Source organism: Sitophilus oryzae, unplaced genomic scaffold, assembly GCF_002938485.1.
Source record: "Sitophilus oryzae breed Bouriz unplaced genomic scaffold, Soryzae_2.0 scaffold_1389_pilon_pilon, whole genome shotgun sequence".
Taxonomy (NCBI): domain Eukaryota; kingdom Metazoa; phylum Arthropoda; class Insecta; order Coleoptera; family Curculionidae; genus Sitophilus; species Sitophilus oryzae.
This window is the reverse complement of record NW_022146047.1, coordinates 3683120-3699750: the sequence shown is the minus strand read 5'-3', so window position 1 is coordinate 3699750 and position 16631 is coordinate 3683120. Positions and strand designations below refer to the sequence as shown.

General features: G+C 32.9%; 1 protein-coding gene across 2 annotated transcripts; it reads left to right on the top strand.

Annotated features, from left to right (window-relative positions):
* Positions 1–316: 316 nt before the first annotated feature.
* Positions 317–12124, top strand: LOC115875572 (tetratricopeptide repeat protein 7B-like). 2 transcript variants are annotated; one of them, XR_004049031.1, is made up of 14 exons: positions 317–443; positions 499–650; positions 708–835; positions 897–1114; positions 1171–1297; positions 1398–1572; positions 4685–4882; positions 6783–6981; positions 7048–7216; positions 8611–8893; positions 10158–10308; positions 11398–11636; positions 11703–11915; positions 11966–12124. XR_004049031.1 is itself a non-coding variant. In XM_030891079.1 (14 exons), exons 1-14 carry the CDS (start codon positions 317–319, stop codon positions 12096–12098), a joined length of 2496 nt encoding a protein of 831 aa, XP_030746939.1. In that variant the 3' UTR covers positions 12099–12124. The 2 variants fall into 2 exon arrangements, 1 of the variants encoding a protein (XP_030746939.1); XM_030891079.1 differs by having other exon boundaries at positions 11719–11915.
* Positions 12125–16631: the final 4507 nt, after the last annotated feature.

Genomic DNA, 16631 nt, shown 5'->3' with positions numbered 1-16631 from the left:
TAAATGTGTATACTAGATCATAGAAAAAATAGTTACATATAGGTATTTTAAAATATTTTATACATAAATTAAATATTTTTATTTGAATAGTTTTTGAAAATAAACATGAAATAAACCATGTAGATAATACAGTTACCTGTAATTCAAAACAGCTGATATTGACAGTGACAGTGACAGTCTATGGTGACAGTTATCAAAATAACAAAATAAAAGTAGGTTATGTTTCCTGCTTTGAATTTGGAATAATTATTAAAAACTTAAATAAACTTTGCTCTTTGAAGCATTTAATACCGAATTAACTGAATAATTTCGCAAAATGACTGGTCGTGCTAAATCTGCGGGTTCTCGTATCGAGGTGGACATCGAGAAAAATAGAGAAGAAGGAAACTGGACGAAAGTTATTGAGCTAGCTGAACAGCTCAAAGAGAAATCTTCAGATTTTCGTATGTAATTAAAACATATTTAAGGAACTGTATAATATTTCAATACTTCTTGTAGAATGTCTGTCGGATTTCTTAATCGGAGAAGGTAAATTGGAGAGTTATTTGGAAGAGTGGCCTCCAATTGAGTTGAACATTCACCGAGCTAAAAAAGGACTTATCGAAGCCAAAGCTTACTTAAATAAGGTTATTACGAAAGAAGGAGTTCAGGTACATTGAGCTAATTAAAAAAATTAGAACATTATTAGGGATGTGTCTTTATTTTAGGCAGGGGTTGCAATGGACGCTCATTTACTTTTAGGTAAACTTAACTATACCTGCGGACAATATTCAGACGGGCTTAAAAACTTTAGTGATGGCGAACTACAAAAATTATCAGAAAAAAGATTACCTTTGTAAGTCAACAGGTTATTTTGTTTTTAATTTAATAAATAACATAATTTATTGTTGTTTTAGGAGAAGTTTAAAAATAGTTGCAGAATCATATGCGATTAAAGGGCTATGCTTGCAAAAAGATATGTCTGCATCAAATTCATCAAGTAAATTCAAAAAAGCAGAAAAAGAAGAAGAACTAGCCAGGTGTTTTGATTTAGCCTCGGACTTGAGTTTGTTGTACATGCAAAAACTTGAGAAGGAAATTAATACTACTTCGATAGGAAGTACCGGGACAACAGGTAGGGTGTTTTTAATATTACAGAGTAATTTGATTTATGGGTGTGTTTATTATTAGGTAGTCACTCTCCACAACCACCAGGGCCACATAAAACTCTCGGAGAAGTGCTCGAACAAGCATTACAGGCAGCTCCAATTGCTCTGTTGCATCAGGGCAAGCCTGATCTAGCATTAGAAAGATATAGGTTAGTGTGTTTATAGTTTTAAATTCTTATAATCATTTATTCCATAGTTATTATTTGAACAAAACAATTTATACCTAAATGAGTAATTTTTCTATTTTAGGAATTCATTATATGCAGTTGAATCTCACGGGGTGCACAATATAAGACTGAAATTCATGACACAAATGGCCGAGTTACTTTTACAGGGTCTAGTGGGGCAAAAATATCAAGCACCGCTAAATGCCAACCCCAAAGCCTCTGTTTGGAAGCCCAAATATTATTCGTCGTTGAATCAGGTATGTTTTAATAAAAATAATAATAAAGTTTTATCAGATATTTACAGAAATAAATTTTGGAGTGTTATTTTCCTTTTTAGTGGTTTTTATAATGTCTGTCTGAATTTTCAAGGTGAAAAGGAATTGATCAGAGTTGAAGGAATTTTCGATTTTGTAAAGTACAGATGTAAAAACCTTGTAAATTATGCTGCCGTGTCGTTCGCGATTGACGATAACTTTTTTTAATCGAATTATTTATGAATTTTTAATGAGAATGATTAAATCCTCAGAGCGGTTAAGAAAATAGAAACATTTTATTTTATCTTTTGAAATGAGTTTATTTATTTTAACAGAGTTACAGCATAGTGTTAATGTTTTATGATTATGGCTTTTTTTTTCTTATTGGTTTTATAAAGAGTGATTCATGATACAAAGAAAACAAGGTATGATATTGCGATTGCGCAGGTTGGTCACTACGTCACATGTGATATCGACACCATTGGTCGGCACCTCCGCGCGTCAATTTCAAATCGTCAAACTGGCGACACAATAATAAATGTGAAAATGACTTTTCAAATGTCAAGCTCAATAATTTGACATAACTTTTGAGGTTATGCCCTAATTCTTCTCTTATGGATCTTTTTTTATTATGAGTGGCAATTGAACAATATGGATTTTTTTTTGTATGGCGCACAGAAGCCATATTTTATGGAAAAATTATATTGCTCGTAGATATTATTCAATGTGTTAAAATTACAAAATCAATACAAAACATGAAAAAATTAACAATTAAGCCGGAGTCTCATGCATCCGAAATCCGATAGTACGACATCCGAAATTTGAAGTTATCTTGTGAAATAAAAAAAGCCTGTCACATACATCCGAAAGTTCGTTCCGAAATTTGACAGTTTTGACATTTAGACCTGTCATTTCCTATCAACAGTATCAACATTATTACATGTATTATTGGAGAAACACATAAAAATAACTTCCTCGCCAAATATCCCGAAATTGCCCCGTTCCCACTAAACTTGTTTTTAAAAACCAATGTTTTCAAAAAAAGTGAGGTTAAAAAACACACGATATCGTACAAAGGTTGAACAATATTTAACTTTATACGACGTCGGACGATTAGTTAAAAATATTGGATAAAAATTGGTGTCAAAATATTTCGACCAATAGGAGCACCGTCGGATCGTCGTGTCATCGGATTTTGGATGCATGAGACTCCGGCTTTGATTTTCATGCATCCGTTATCCGACGATACGATGATACGATATTAATTTTATTGGTTGCATTTAAAGGCTTCGATTGGTTAACCGTTTCTAACCAATGGAAGTCTTTAAATTCAACCAATAAAGTTAATATCGGACCATCGTATCAACGGATAACGGATGCATGAAAATAAAACTTTATTAGCCCATAAGAAATGGTTTATACAAAGTGTTACAATATTAACCCACATAAAAAATCATATTTTCGCAGATTCAAGTCAAAGTCACACCTTAACTAGTTTCCAAAAAATATATGAGCCTAGAAGCATATAATATGTGAAAATTTTTGTTATGCAGGTTGTCCCAAAAGTCAAAAGTAATTAACTTTTTATAAAACTAGTTTTTTCGTAAAAATCGATTTTTAAGAATTTTGAGGCAATTGCATAAATATATGATAATAACTGTACCTTCATTTTATTTGTAATTATATTGAAAATACAATATTTTATCAGCTTACTTTGTAACTTATTGAAAAATATATATTTTTTATTTATTTATTAATATATCTGAAACTATCCAAATATATTTACGTCTTATCTTAGGATTATGTAGGAAGCCAAAAATGCAATAATATAAAGTGTGTCCTATTTAAAAAAATAATCCCGGTCCACTCACACTTTTTTGAGCCACCCTATAGAAGTTAAAATATTTTCCTGAAATGCATCCTCGTACATACTTTAGGTTTGCACTTAAACAAAATTCTCAAGTTTTTTATTCTAGGAGCTACAGATGCCTGACGCACTATTGCCAGACTGTGCATCCAACAGAACAATAATATGCTTTACCACACAGGGTGGCAGTTTGGGGCAGATTTTTTTTTGCGCAACATAAATGTATAAAGACCACCTAAGCGAATGAAATGTATAAAAAATACGATATTTCTACATTTATTTAAAATCGTTCATAAATTTAAAAGTGTATCATAAATTTAAAAAGTATCGCAAGAATGAATATTTTTATTATAATAGTGGTCAATAAAAGTATTATCGTTGATTGAAGAAATAAGAAGAAGCGCAACCTTATGGGCGATTTCGTGGCACAAAACCTGTCCGAGATGTAGCTGGCGTTATCGTCAGCCTGTCCGAGAGTTCCGAGATTTAGTTTACCTCTGCGCCGCTGCGCGCTGATAATTGTTTACAGCGCAGCAGATAAAGCCGTAGTTCTGCTTTCAATCAACAGAGTGAGTGGTTGCCGGGGACAGTGTTGCCAGAAGTACTCATTAATCCATAGATTTACGGGTTTTGGGTACAGCACGTTAATAATACGGATTTTCTATCATTACATTTTAATATATTATATGATTAAACAAAGAATGGCGTTAGAGTTGGCTTGGAAATGAAGATCGTTGTTATTTTATATGTAAAATATTATGGTAATAATCGTAATTTCCAAGCCAACTAAATTACTTTTTTCGATCATACGACATATTCAGTACCTATAAAAGAATTTTTATTTTAGTTGTTTAACACGAATAAATTTTCAATACATAAACGCGGATTTTTCATCCAAATATATTTTTGTCAAACATATTACACATTTTAATATGGCAACACTGTCGCTTTCAGATCCACACGCGCCGTCTTCGATATGCCTTCCTGGCCGAACGATGGCAGGTGATATGGTGTCTCCACCATACAGTACTTCAGACGTGAGGGAAAATCAAATCAGCCTTATCACAAATTTGTCCATTAGGTTGCGTATCTTCCCAATTCTTTCAATCAACGGTATTACTATAACAAACATATTTTCCAAGTTTTACACTCGATTTTTCGTCACGCTGAGTTATAATCCTCGCCCCGTATAATGTTGTGTCGTGTGTTTTGAATAATACGAAAATTGATTTCCCTCCCTTTTTGCAGTTCATACCGAGATGCGAGAGCGAAGAAATTATTCTGGCCTTGCTGGTGGCCGAATCGATGGCCGTTCGTAACGCCGTACTGTCGCAAAGTCCGGAATTCAAGGAGGCCCGATTGAGCGCCTACCAGGACGCCACAACCGTCTACGACTTACTCACCGTGGCCACGGTCAGGTGGGGACAAATATCCCTGTTGCAAGAGGTAAAAATTTTGTCATTTTAATTTTAAATATACATATCGAAAAAAAAAATTAAAAAAAACGGTGTAGCGATACCCTTTTTTATGAAAAAAAAACTGTGTCCTAGTAACCTTCGAAATGGCAATTGTCACCGTTTCCTGTCGTATCGAGCTCTATCTATGTCGTTTATTACATAAAACCTCAACTTAAATTGATATTTGATTTAGAAAAAAAAGTTTTTAGACACTCGAAACTATACCGGGCGCCTCTCAAAAGTGGCTCACCTCTATAACTTTTTATATTTTCAGATAAAAAATCGAAATTTGGTATGTTAGTATATGACGTAAATTAGGATTGATAGATGTATTCAATTGTTTTCGGTCACTTCCAGTTTTACCGGAAATGATTACAACTTTTGATTTTTAAATGGCACCCTCGGTATTTTGTTACTTTATTCGATAGAAAATGACACTCTGAATAGAATAACATATCATTTGTCATCTTTTGACATTTTCGCGTATGGTTTATTTCAAATTGCAACACGCGATTTATAACGAAAATTTTACTCAAAATACCAAGTATGTGGTTCCAAATTATTCGCAAAAAAATGCTTTTTCCAAATATGCTAATGAGCCACCCTCGTTTTATTTGAAAAAATTGAGATATGATTAAAAATACGATTTGCGCATCTTTTATCCGGCCAGGATAAGACGCTAAAAACATTAGATCATCAAATCTATTTTTCCAAGGCTCCTTGATTAAAAATTAGTGTTTTAACACAGCCATGGTACTCTAGATTGAAGTTTAAAGTACAATTTTGTTTTAAGCGAAAATGTCAAAAGTTGACATATGATATGTCATTCTATTCAGAATGTTATTTTTTATCGAATAAAGTAAAAAAAAAATACCGAGGGTGTCATTTAAAAATCAAAAGTTGTAGACATTTCCGGTGAAACAGGAAGTGGCCGAAAAGAATTGAATACGTCAATCAATCCTAATTTATTTCATATACTAACATACAAAATCTCATTTTTTTATCTGAATTAATTAAAAAGTAATAGGGGTGAGCCACTTTTGAGACGCACCCGGTGTACAAGGTGAACGATACGCCAGTATAAATATTCCAATTGCAAGAAGTATTTTTTTTTAATAAATATACTGGAAATGAAAAAAGGGAGTCACAGTAACCTTCGAACTGAAAATTGATATTTCTTGTCGGATCAACCTCTATGTACGTCGTTTATTAAAAAATAATTAAAAACAACAGACATTGTGACGCAGTAGCCTTTGAAGTAACAATCGACGATGTTTTTGTGGGCTCGGCGTCTGCATACTGTATGATCGAAAAAAAACGGCGCCAAGTTGGCTTGGAAATGACGATCGATAACATTCGCCTTATAATTTAATATACATACATAAATAAAAAATAATATACATAAATATAAAATGACCTGGATATTCATGCCAACGCTGACGCCGATTTTCTTCTTTCGATCGTATGGTACGACGGCAACGTTTACTACAAATTAACATACAAGGATTGTTAAAAAATTTTATATTTAATTAAGAAAAAAGCAATGAGACAGCCCGACAAAAAGTATCATCGATTATAATTATTTCAAACCCTACTATATTGCCGTTTTTTTCTCGATTCTAGGGTATTAATATTTTATATTAAATATGATCGATTTGGACATATTGCATTCTAAGCTATAAAATCCATAGTAAAAGTTTGTATTACTTCTCTACTGCTTAATTTATTATTAAAGACTATAAAAAATAAAAAGAGCGTTCCTAATCTTTTTTGGCTTTTGTTTCTGTCCTTCAAAACTACATTAACCAAAGTTTACAGTTAACAATGAGTTAACATCTCAGAAATAAAACATTCTGTTGTACAGGGTTTTTTAAACAATTTTTTTTTAGTCTTTGGAAAGGTCGATGAAATTCTCTTTTGAAGAGCCCCACCTATGGAAACAGCACGCTCTTGCTTCTTTGACCATAGGAAACTACGATCATGCTCTGGCAGTACTAAAAGAAGTTATTAGGTTAGAACCAAACAATTCCAGCAATTGTTTGCTGGCTGCTAGATTATGTTTTGAACATCTCAATCTTCCTGAAGAAGGTATTTATTCTTATCTTAGTTTATTCCAGAATATTTTTGTATATTAATTTTTTTTTTCTTTCTCAGGTATAGCATTTTCTTTACAAGCTAGAGAAAAAGAAATAAATTCACCATCAGGTTTGCTGGGGAGGTGTCACTTGTATGCTGGCATCGGTTATCACCTTCTTGCAGAAGCTAGCCTCCTTAAAAAAGACAAGGAAGCGTTGAGATGCAAGGCTATCGACAATATACGCACGTAAGAATTTTTATAATTAATAATTTCCGGGTAAATAAATATAGATCGGCGCCACTGTGTTTCCCGCCATTTTCTACGAAAGTAGCGCCCAATGACTGACAAGAACCAATAACAAATTGAGACTAAATTGTTACCTTACCTCCAAACAGTGCCGTGCCACATATTTTTCTTAACTTAGCTGCTTGAAGAGATTTTTAAATTTTAGATGCTGCCTATTTAGGTGGTATCATACTAATTAATTACAAAAAACGTATTAAACTTTAAAAAAAGGTATAAAACTAGTATCGACGTATAGCATATATATCAAGTTCATATAATATCAGGTAAATAATTACTGGTTCAATAAGAAAACGCTAAAAAGGTGGAATGGACTGTTTATTTTCCTATGAAACGTAACTCCTAGCTCTTTCTTGTCGTTGCGGCTTTTACACTTGAAAGTTGAACAAATCACTGTTGTAATAAAGTTTATACAAAGTTCACTACACCCAAAAAACTATTAAAAATCGCTAAAATCGTCGCTGGTGACATATCCGTTCCTCCAAAAAAATCTAGCGTCTAACAACACAAATTCTGCTCAAGAGAGTGGTTCCCAGATAGGTCATTACTTAGAAATATTAATTTCAAAATGTTTGCATGAAACTGTTGCTAATACTTTTCTTGTATTCTCCTGTAAACGATACATAATAAATAACAAAATCAAGTAGGCCTAGTGTAGCGCTTTTTTTTTATTAGAAATGTCACATTTTTGCTAGTTGTATCAAGCTGACATAAACAGTTTTCAGATAACACCAATTAATTACTGATTTTATTAAAATTAATAAAAGCTGTAATGGACGTTCGAAAAGAAGGTAAAAAGAACTTTTTATTTTTTTTTGCACTTAATTAAACCTAAGTAATATTAGTTTATGGCAATTTATTTGAAGGCAACAAAAATAGTATTTTTACATTTTTGCTTTTGTCCTTGTATTTTTTAGTCATTTAACCCAGGGATATAGAGAGGTTGGGAGAATGAGCTTCGACGAGGGGAGCTTTTTAGGGTGTCATTTTTACCCAAAAGCCTAATGTTTAACCCAATCTATAGACTTTAGAGGGGGCCTGGGCCCCCTCTGTATCAGGCAGGGGAAATCAATTAGTAATAATAGCTGATAACTTCTAATTTGTTAGAATATAATTTCGTTTTTTGTTCGATTGTTGTTCCGAATTTTTAGGTGTTTTCAAACAGGAAAATAAGATAACAAAAAATAAGAAATTTTTATTTGTCAACTTTAAAACAGCGAAATAAAATAACAAATAAAATAAATAAAAATTACTAGTCGTGTACAAAATTTATCACTCACTGTTTTTTTTTATCAGAAATGATACTTTTTTAACAAGAATCATATTTTTCTTTATAGTGCGGTCGAACTAGAACCCAACGACCACCTATCCAGGTACTACCTGGGTTTGCAATTGGCCATCACTGGCCAAACTTCCGAGGCTCAAAGTCACATTCAAATTGGGTTGGGGCTTCATCCAGAACACTCCACCACTCTGCACTTACTCATCCTGGTACTTACGGCCGAAAGACAGCACAAACTGGCACTGACCGTCGTGGAAAACGCCCTAGAAGAGTATCCGGACTGTCTGAACTTGTTGTACGTCAAAACGCATCTGGAGTTGCACGAAAAAGGCGGCGAAGTAAGTCTTGAAACTATTAAATAAAAAAAATTTCTAAGGAAAAAGTCATATAAATTGACATTTCTTAACGAATTTGAATTTTTGATAGTTTTAAAAACGCTGGTTGTGTTTTTTTTGTGTTAGTACTTTGTTTTTTTCTGGTTTATTACGTAATTATTGGTTTTAAGCGAAGTTTATAAATCTGCAAAGCCATTTTGTGATTGGACTTGAATTACAATGGCATCGGTAGATTATTGTCTCATTCTAAGATTCACAGTAATCTCGTTATAATTCAAGCTCTGACAGAATGTCTTACCAGATTTATACACTTTGCTGTAAAAGTATTTTTCTGTGATTTTTTTTAGTACGCCACTGATAAACCTGATTTCCAATCAGCCAATATATTAGGAATGTACTTTCTCAAAAATTCGAGGTTTTATATTTCATATGGCATTTTTCACAGTAAATTTTTATCAAAGCCACTCAATGATTTTTCTCCCGTATTTTACCGTTGAAAGCGCCATATGAAATAATACTGCGTGTATCTGCGAAACCATTAAATTTTGAATTACTTTAAATACAAAAAATGTTCATTTTTAACTCTCCATCTAATAAAAAAAAATAATATACAGGGTGTCCCATTTAAAAAAACAAAGAAAAATTATTTTATATTTTAGAAAGTGTGGCATAGAATTTTGAACACTCTGTATAATTTAACATTACGATATTTATTGCAAAGTAAGTATAGACCATCTAAAGTAAATACCTAATATAGTTTCAATTTGGGGACAGTTCTTATATTTGTAATATAATTTTTTTAAGGAAGGTTGAAAAACATATATTTTTTATTTATTTATTATCTCCGAAAATATCGAAATATATTTACTCATGTCTTAGGATTATGTAAAGTGATTCCATTTAAAAAATCATCCCGGTCCACTTACACTTTTTTGAGCCACTCTATAGAAGTTAAAATATTTTCCTGAAATACATCCTCGTCCATATTTTAGGTTTGCACTTAAACAAAATGCCTGACGCACTATTGCCGGACCCTGTATGATTAACTTTACAGCTTTCTTTACAGACAGCGTTGTTGAAAAATTTCTATCTATCTATCTATTAGGGATGCACTTTTTCAAAAAAATATCGATATTGAAATATATTTTATTTCAATACTTTTAATATACAGGGTATTTTATAAGTAATGAAAAAAACATTTTAGTGGACAATTCTTCTTCGTTTTTTTATGGACAAAGTTATATAATTATAATTATTAACATTACAGGTAGCATTGATTACAGCAAGACAAATGCTCGAACTGTGGAAGAATTTATACGAAGGTCAGACGATATCTGACGTACCAGAATGTGACAGAAAAAGTGACACAAGATCGGTGTTTCAACTATATACATCGGAAATGTCAGACAAAGACTCCAGTATGTATTACCGATATATTTTCCTATATGCAAACTTCTTGGCGGATACTGTATATATACCGTGCTGGCAACTGTTAGTTTTGGATCGGTATTTACATGTGTGGAAGTAAATCGCATAGGGATCTTATTAAGCCGGAGTGAGAGAAATGCGAAGGCGTGCTAATGCGGCGTTGCCGGTACGTCTTTCCCTATCAAGTAAAGTGATAACACGATCGCAAATCGCTTATCTTTAAACGACTTTATTTTGGAAAAGATAACTAGATAAACTCATTAGATATGTTTCTGAGCATCTGAAATAGGGATATCATTAGGGTGTCATTTTTTTATAACAATAAAACGTCAGTAATCGCGATAATTTAAAAACTCAACTTTTTAACACATAACACGCTATAACTTAAGAACCACTTTAGACATTGAAAGTTTTTTTTTATTTTGAAGATCGGTTCTTTTACAATATGTTTAAATAAGAAAAATTCGATAAGGTTGTAGCGCAATTTTCAGCAATCGTGTAGCTTTTTATTTATAAAGATTTTCACATACTGTCTGAGAAGAAAATATAACAGAAATGTTAAGAAAGTTTTTGAAAAAACTACAATCAATTATTTTTAATAGATTACGAGATATCGATTATTGAGTTCTAATAGCGCGACCATTGTCGAACACCAACTCAATTCCATTTATTTTTACCAAAAATGCAAGTGTTTCTAACTTGTACTTAATACTTTTCAAGTTATAAGGAAAATTACAACGACTCGTTAATAAATAAACAAATAAGTATCGCGAGACGTAATTAAATCGTGAAGCTGAACGCATGATGTAAACCTTTCCCTAGAAATTTAAGTACTGACAGAGGTACTGATTGGGTCTACCGGTCGACTGCGACAAATCTGCTATATCCCCGTTTCTTAGCAATGTGCGCAGTTTCTCGGTTTATTTCATGCGTTTGGCAACGTGTTTACTGTTCTCTCTTTGTTCAGTACATTATAAACGCACTGTACCCTTCTTACATACGGAAATCTCGGCTCAAGACTAACCTTTGCCAGGCCTTAGTATTACAGAAAATATTAATATTTTCATAACCCATTTTAGGCTCTCTACAACTTCACAACACCGCAGTATCCAGGGTGGAGCAGGCGCTGAGCGAGGTTGCCAGTTCGATGAGCAGTTTCAGTCCGAAACCCGGCCCGCAGAGGGCGTGGATGTTGCAATTGGAGGTGTGGCTTTTACTTGCCGAGCTGTATTTGGCCTTGGACCAAATAGCTGACGTGCAGCAATGCATTCAGGAGGCCAGTCAGATTTATCCGTTGAGTCATCACATTATGCATATGGTAAGATTCTGAAAAAAATATATTTTTTTAATTTTTATTATATTTTTCTTTATTTACTTTCTTCAGACCTATATTTTTATAGAAGGGGCTGTTGCATATGCACAAAGAAGACTGGACGGAGGCAAAATTCTGTTTCCAAAATGCAGTGGCTATAAACCCACTGCACGTAAAATCCTTACAACAACTGGGTTTAGTTTACCATTACCTAGGATTGCAAGGGTTGGCTGAAACTACCCTTAGGGAAGCGGCGAAAATCGAACCTCACAATACCATTACATGGTGAGCGAAAAATATATGTGTAATTTTGAGGAAAAAGTTCTGTTTTTTAGGTATAATTTGGGAAAGGTTTTGGAAGCGATGGGAGAGTATGAAAAAGCGGGTAATTCTATGGCTACAGCTTTATTGGAAGAAAGAAATAATCCAATATTGCCGTTCAGTTCTGTGCCATTATGTTTTGAGTGAACCTATATCTGTTTTGGTAAAAAAAACGAAATATATTAACGATAACGAATCTAGAAACACGGAGATCAGATTATTATAAAGTACAAGTGTAACTCTCTATGAAATATATTTTAATAAAATGAAAATACTTATCAACTAAAAACGTTCACAGAAAAAAAACGAAAAAAGGTATAAATATTGTTATTATTTAAATGAATCTGTGTGGTAGGTATTATATTTACACATCACATACAGAATTAGATATAATTAAGAATAAATGTTGCTAAAATAATTTTATTAAAATTGTTATTGTATGCAATCGGTGGATATTTTTATATATTTTTGTTGATTGTTGATATATATAAGGTGGTATATAGATTTAAGGTGGTAAATGTGGTATTATTGTTGTTATTTTAAACTTAAATTAATTGTGATTCTATTATTATTGTATATAGTTTGTTAGGTTATTTTAAAAAAATAATATTTTACATAAAATGTGTTTTTATTTTAGATATTTTATTCTTACTTTTTTACATCAAGGCGAAGTTCAGTACAACTAGCTACTAAACCATGTGAACAATAAAAACTAAACTAACCGACTGAACAATAAAATCGAAAAAACGGCGTCATAGGTGGCTTTGAATTGAAAATCGCTGTGAATCTATATGTAAAAGTATATGGGGAACCTCATTGATCATAATTTCCAAGTCGACTGAACGCTATTTTTTTTCGATCACATTGTATTACAAACAATCAATAATTTTCAATTATTTTATCAACTAATAAAGAATCCTACCATACAATCGAGAAAAATGGCGTCAAGGTAGCCACTGTATTGACAAGCCATGATAATTTTCTGTCGAAGCTACCTTTACGTGTCATTTATATATATATAAAAACTTAAAATGAGTTTGTTACGTTTTATTCCAGGTCAGAAAACCGTGATATTTTCTGTCTAACCGACCTCTAGGTGTCATTATAATGATTTTTTTACATTTTTTTTTAATTTATTTGTACATCAAAAAACGGCATCACAGTCGCCATTGTAATTACAATCGAAGATGTTTTCTGTCGAACCCGACCTCTATAAATAATTAATTAAAAACTACCATAAAAACTTAAAATGAGATTGTTAATGTAAACGCCACGAATGGTTGGGAGTGATTCATCACTTGATGAAGTTAGAATCGACACGCGCGCTGTCATTTTTACATTAAAAACGTAAATTTTTACCGCAGACGTAGGTTTTTAAAGGCCCGGTCTGATCATCTCCCTGCGCTCCTCCTACTTATTCTAAAATGTTAGCGTGATTGACAAAGACGATACTATATCGCGTTTCTTTGATTGATTCGTTTTTATGCGTCAGTCCATTGGTGTGCTTGCAGTGCGACCAATGGGGCATTCCATTTTATATTTATAACCAAATATTTGTTTTGACAAGGCTTTGACAGTTAGAACAACAAGTTACAACAGATTATATATTGATTATTATATGACTTGAAACACCACGGCACTGGAATTAAGTTTTATGTGACCTTGAACAGATTAGTTCACATGGTAGCGTCCGATGAATCACCCCCAAACATTTGTGGCGTTTACTATACATTAGTTTCTATATCAAAAAACGGCGTCATAGTAACCTTGGTTACTATGGTAATGCCAAACAGTGATATTTTCTATCCAACCGACCTTTATGTCCCATTTATTAAAAACAGACATAAAAACTTATAATGGGGTTTGTTATTTTTTTTCTTATTTTTTTTATCAAAAAACTGCGTCACATTAACCATGGTTATAACAATCGAACCGACCTCTTATGTATTATTTATTAGAAACTAACATAAAAATTGAAAATAAGTTTTATACAGGGTCCGGCAATAGTGCGTCGGGCATCTGTAGCTCATAGAATAAAAAAAGGGGAATTTTGTTTAAGTGCAAACCTAAACTATGTACGAGGATGTATTTCAGGAAAATATTTTAACTTTTATAGGGTGGCTCAAAAAAGTGTGAGTGGATCGGGATAACTTTTTTTAAATGGAACACCCTGTATATTATTGCATTTTTGGCTCCCTTTCAGATCACTTTACATAATCCTAAGATATGAGTAAATATTTTTCGATAGTTTCAGAGATATTAATAAATAAATTAAAAATACAAGAACTGTCCAGCAATCAAAACTATGTATATTCAAGAATAAAAGAAAGGTATTTAAAGATAATTAGAAAATACCTATTTTTTTAAAATTTTAACATCCTGCAACTTTAAAACTATGCATTTCCGTACCCATGTTTATTGCATGGAACATTTTTTAATATTTTTTGATGGGGAATCAATAAGTACTGATTTAACATTTTGGTCAGTTAATAAAAAAGTAAATTTAAAGGTTGCTATTAGTCTTGGATTAAGGTAAATTGATAAAATTGTGTTTATCTCATCAAGGAGACTGAAATCAGTCTATACAATTGTGCTAACAAGAGAAAAAAGACAGTGGCGCACAGGATTTTTTTTTGTCCTGTTTTCACTTTTTCGGCATTAAAATATGTCACACTGTCACACTCTGGCTGTTTTACCCTCAAAATTTTATTCGAATCGCTACAAGCACTTGGAAGAAAATTATAATATATTGAAAAAAAGAGACTTTGGCCCCCTGTACCTACGAAACAAAGCAGAATCGGAGCTACGTTGATATAAGAAAATATGAAATAAAACGATGGCACCTGTTTTATAAAACACCCTGTATATGAACCTATGCAGTTTTTTTTGATCATATTGTCATATATAGAGTTATTATTTCATTATAGGTCCAATTCTGCTTAAAAATACATATTTTTTAACAAAGGTTGTGCAGTATACACAACCCTAGCTATATTGATTATGCTAAACCCGGTACCAATGCCAATCGAGTACCTAGGAGTTTGCTTTTAATTATATAGGGTGAGTCTTAAATAAGTACAAATATTTTCAGGGCTGGTAGATTTCTATAAAAGAAACATATTTTCTCTTTACCGTTTTTCAAATAAGTCCAAAACAATCGAGATGTTTTACTTTGAAAATTAAAAAAATATATTTTTTGTTTAAATTTTGAGAACCACTGTTTTCTGGGTTTCTTTCTTGTAAATTTAATGTACCATCTATGTTGCTTGCAGTGGCGGCTCGTCAGGTGCAGTAGGTGAAGGGGCACTTCACCGAAAAAATACTCAAATTTAAGAAAAAAACTTTACTGTTTAAAATATTAATTTACTTTAATATATTTACATGCATCTAAATAATAAAATGGTAAATTTTTTGTTATTTATTTTTTTCTGGGCGGACCTCTGCATAATAGGTCCACCGCATCGTTAAGTCCAGGCCAGGAGTGCAAGTGAAAATGTTTCTATTTCTGAGCTAAGCGGCTGCACGGTTTCCATCGTAACGTGACGTCAGCCTAGCGGCAGATGTAAATCCCCCCGCCCCGAAGTTTATTATCGATGACCGATGTGAATGAGTTTTTGGTTTTAGGCAGTTCTCTTCGTCTTCCTTTTGTTTTTTGTTCAGGAAATGCGTGACGGCGGCGCATAATTTATGCATTTATGCTAATATTCGGCTACTCGGCAAGTAATTAACCGTGTAAAGACAGTAAAGTTGTTATTTATTGTTGTTTGTTAATGGCTTTTGTATATTAAAAAATGAACCCAATTAATGACTTGGTGTGCAATTTATTGGAGGCTCCCTTCAGACGGTGGACAGATGAAGATAAGAGGGATGTTTTATCTCAAGGGCGACCAACTGAAACTTTAACCATAAATTGCAAAAAAGAAATAAGAAAAAGTGGTAAATCTTATAATATTAAATTTAAGTCTTCCTGGTTTTCTGATTTTAATTGGCTATGTAGTAGTATTGTTTTACAAAAATTATTTTGTTGGTCGTGTTTACTATTTTATAATAAACATGGCATTTGGAATAAAGGAGGGTTCACTGAACGCTCTAAAAAAATATACTCATCACCTAATTTTTTACCCACGCCACTGCCTGCTTGTAGAAACTGAGAACTGAGCCACAATAGGCCCTCGCGACCGCAGTGGAGGGTCCTATGGGACCCACTCTTAGTCAAATACAATACAAATATGTTGCCATATTATCAAGATATTATAATTGTTAGCTAAACATTAAAAAAAGTTCCAAAAAAAAATTGAAATTTTCCAAAAAAATTTTTTTCGCGAAAAGAATCTCATAGACGTGTTTCTCGTGTCGAAGTACTACTCCTAAAAATATTTGCACTTATTTAAGATTCACCCTGAATATGCCGATGATACTAATATGGCCAGTGAAACGCGCATCCCGAGTTTAAATTAAAAGGGTTTCGATATATTACGGCAAATTTCGAACACCTGTCAATAATGATGTTTTTGACACACACCTGTCAATAAAACAGTGTCTGTGTGTCTGCACCAGCCGACCTTGACCTACAACAGTCCCGCAAATGCGACTTTGTGTCGTGTCAGCTTTGAACTTTGCGCATTCCGCGCAAAAAAAAACCGGCGTCGAATGCCGTCGCGACGTTGGCTACCAGACGCC

Bases quoted from the DNA above. Each gene is read 5' to 3' on its own strand.
- LOC115875572 (XM_030891079.1), top strand. From the start codon at position 317: ATGACTGGTCGTGCTAAATCTGCGGGTTCTCGTATCGAGGTGGACATC. The intron at 11,637-11,718 runs GTAAGATTCTGA...ATATTTTTATAG, and splicing joins GTCATCACATTATGCATATG to AAGGGGCTGTTGCATATGCA. The intron at 11,916-11,965 runs GTGAGCGAAAAA...TCTGTTTTTTAG, and splicing joins CCTCACAATACCATTACATG to GTATAATTTGGGAAAGGTTT.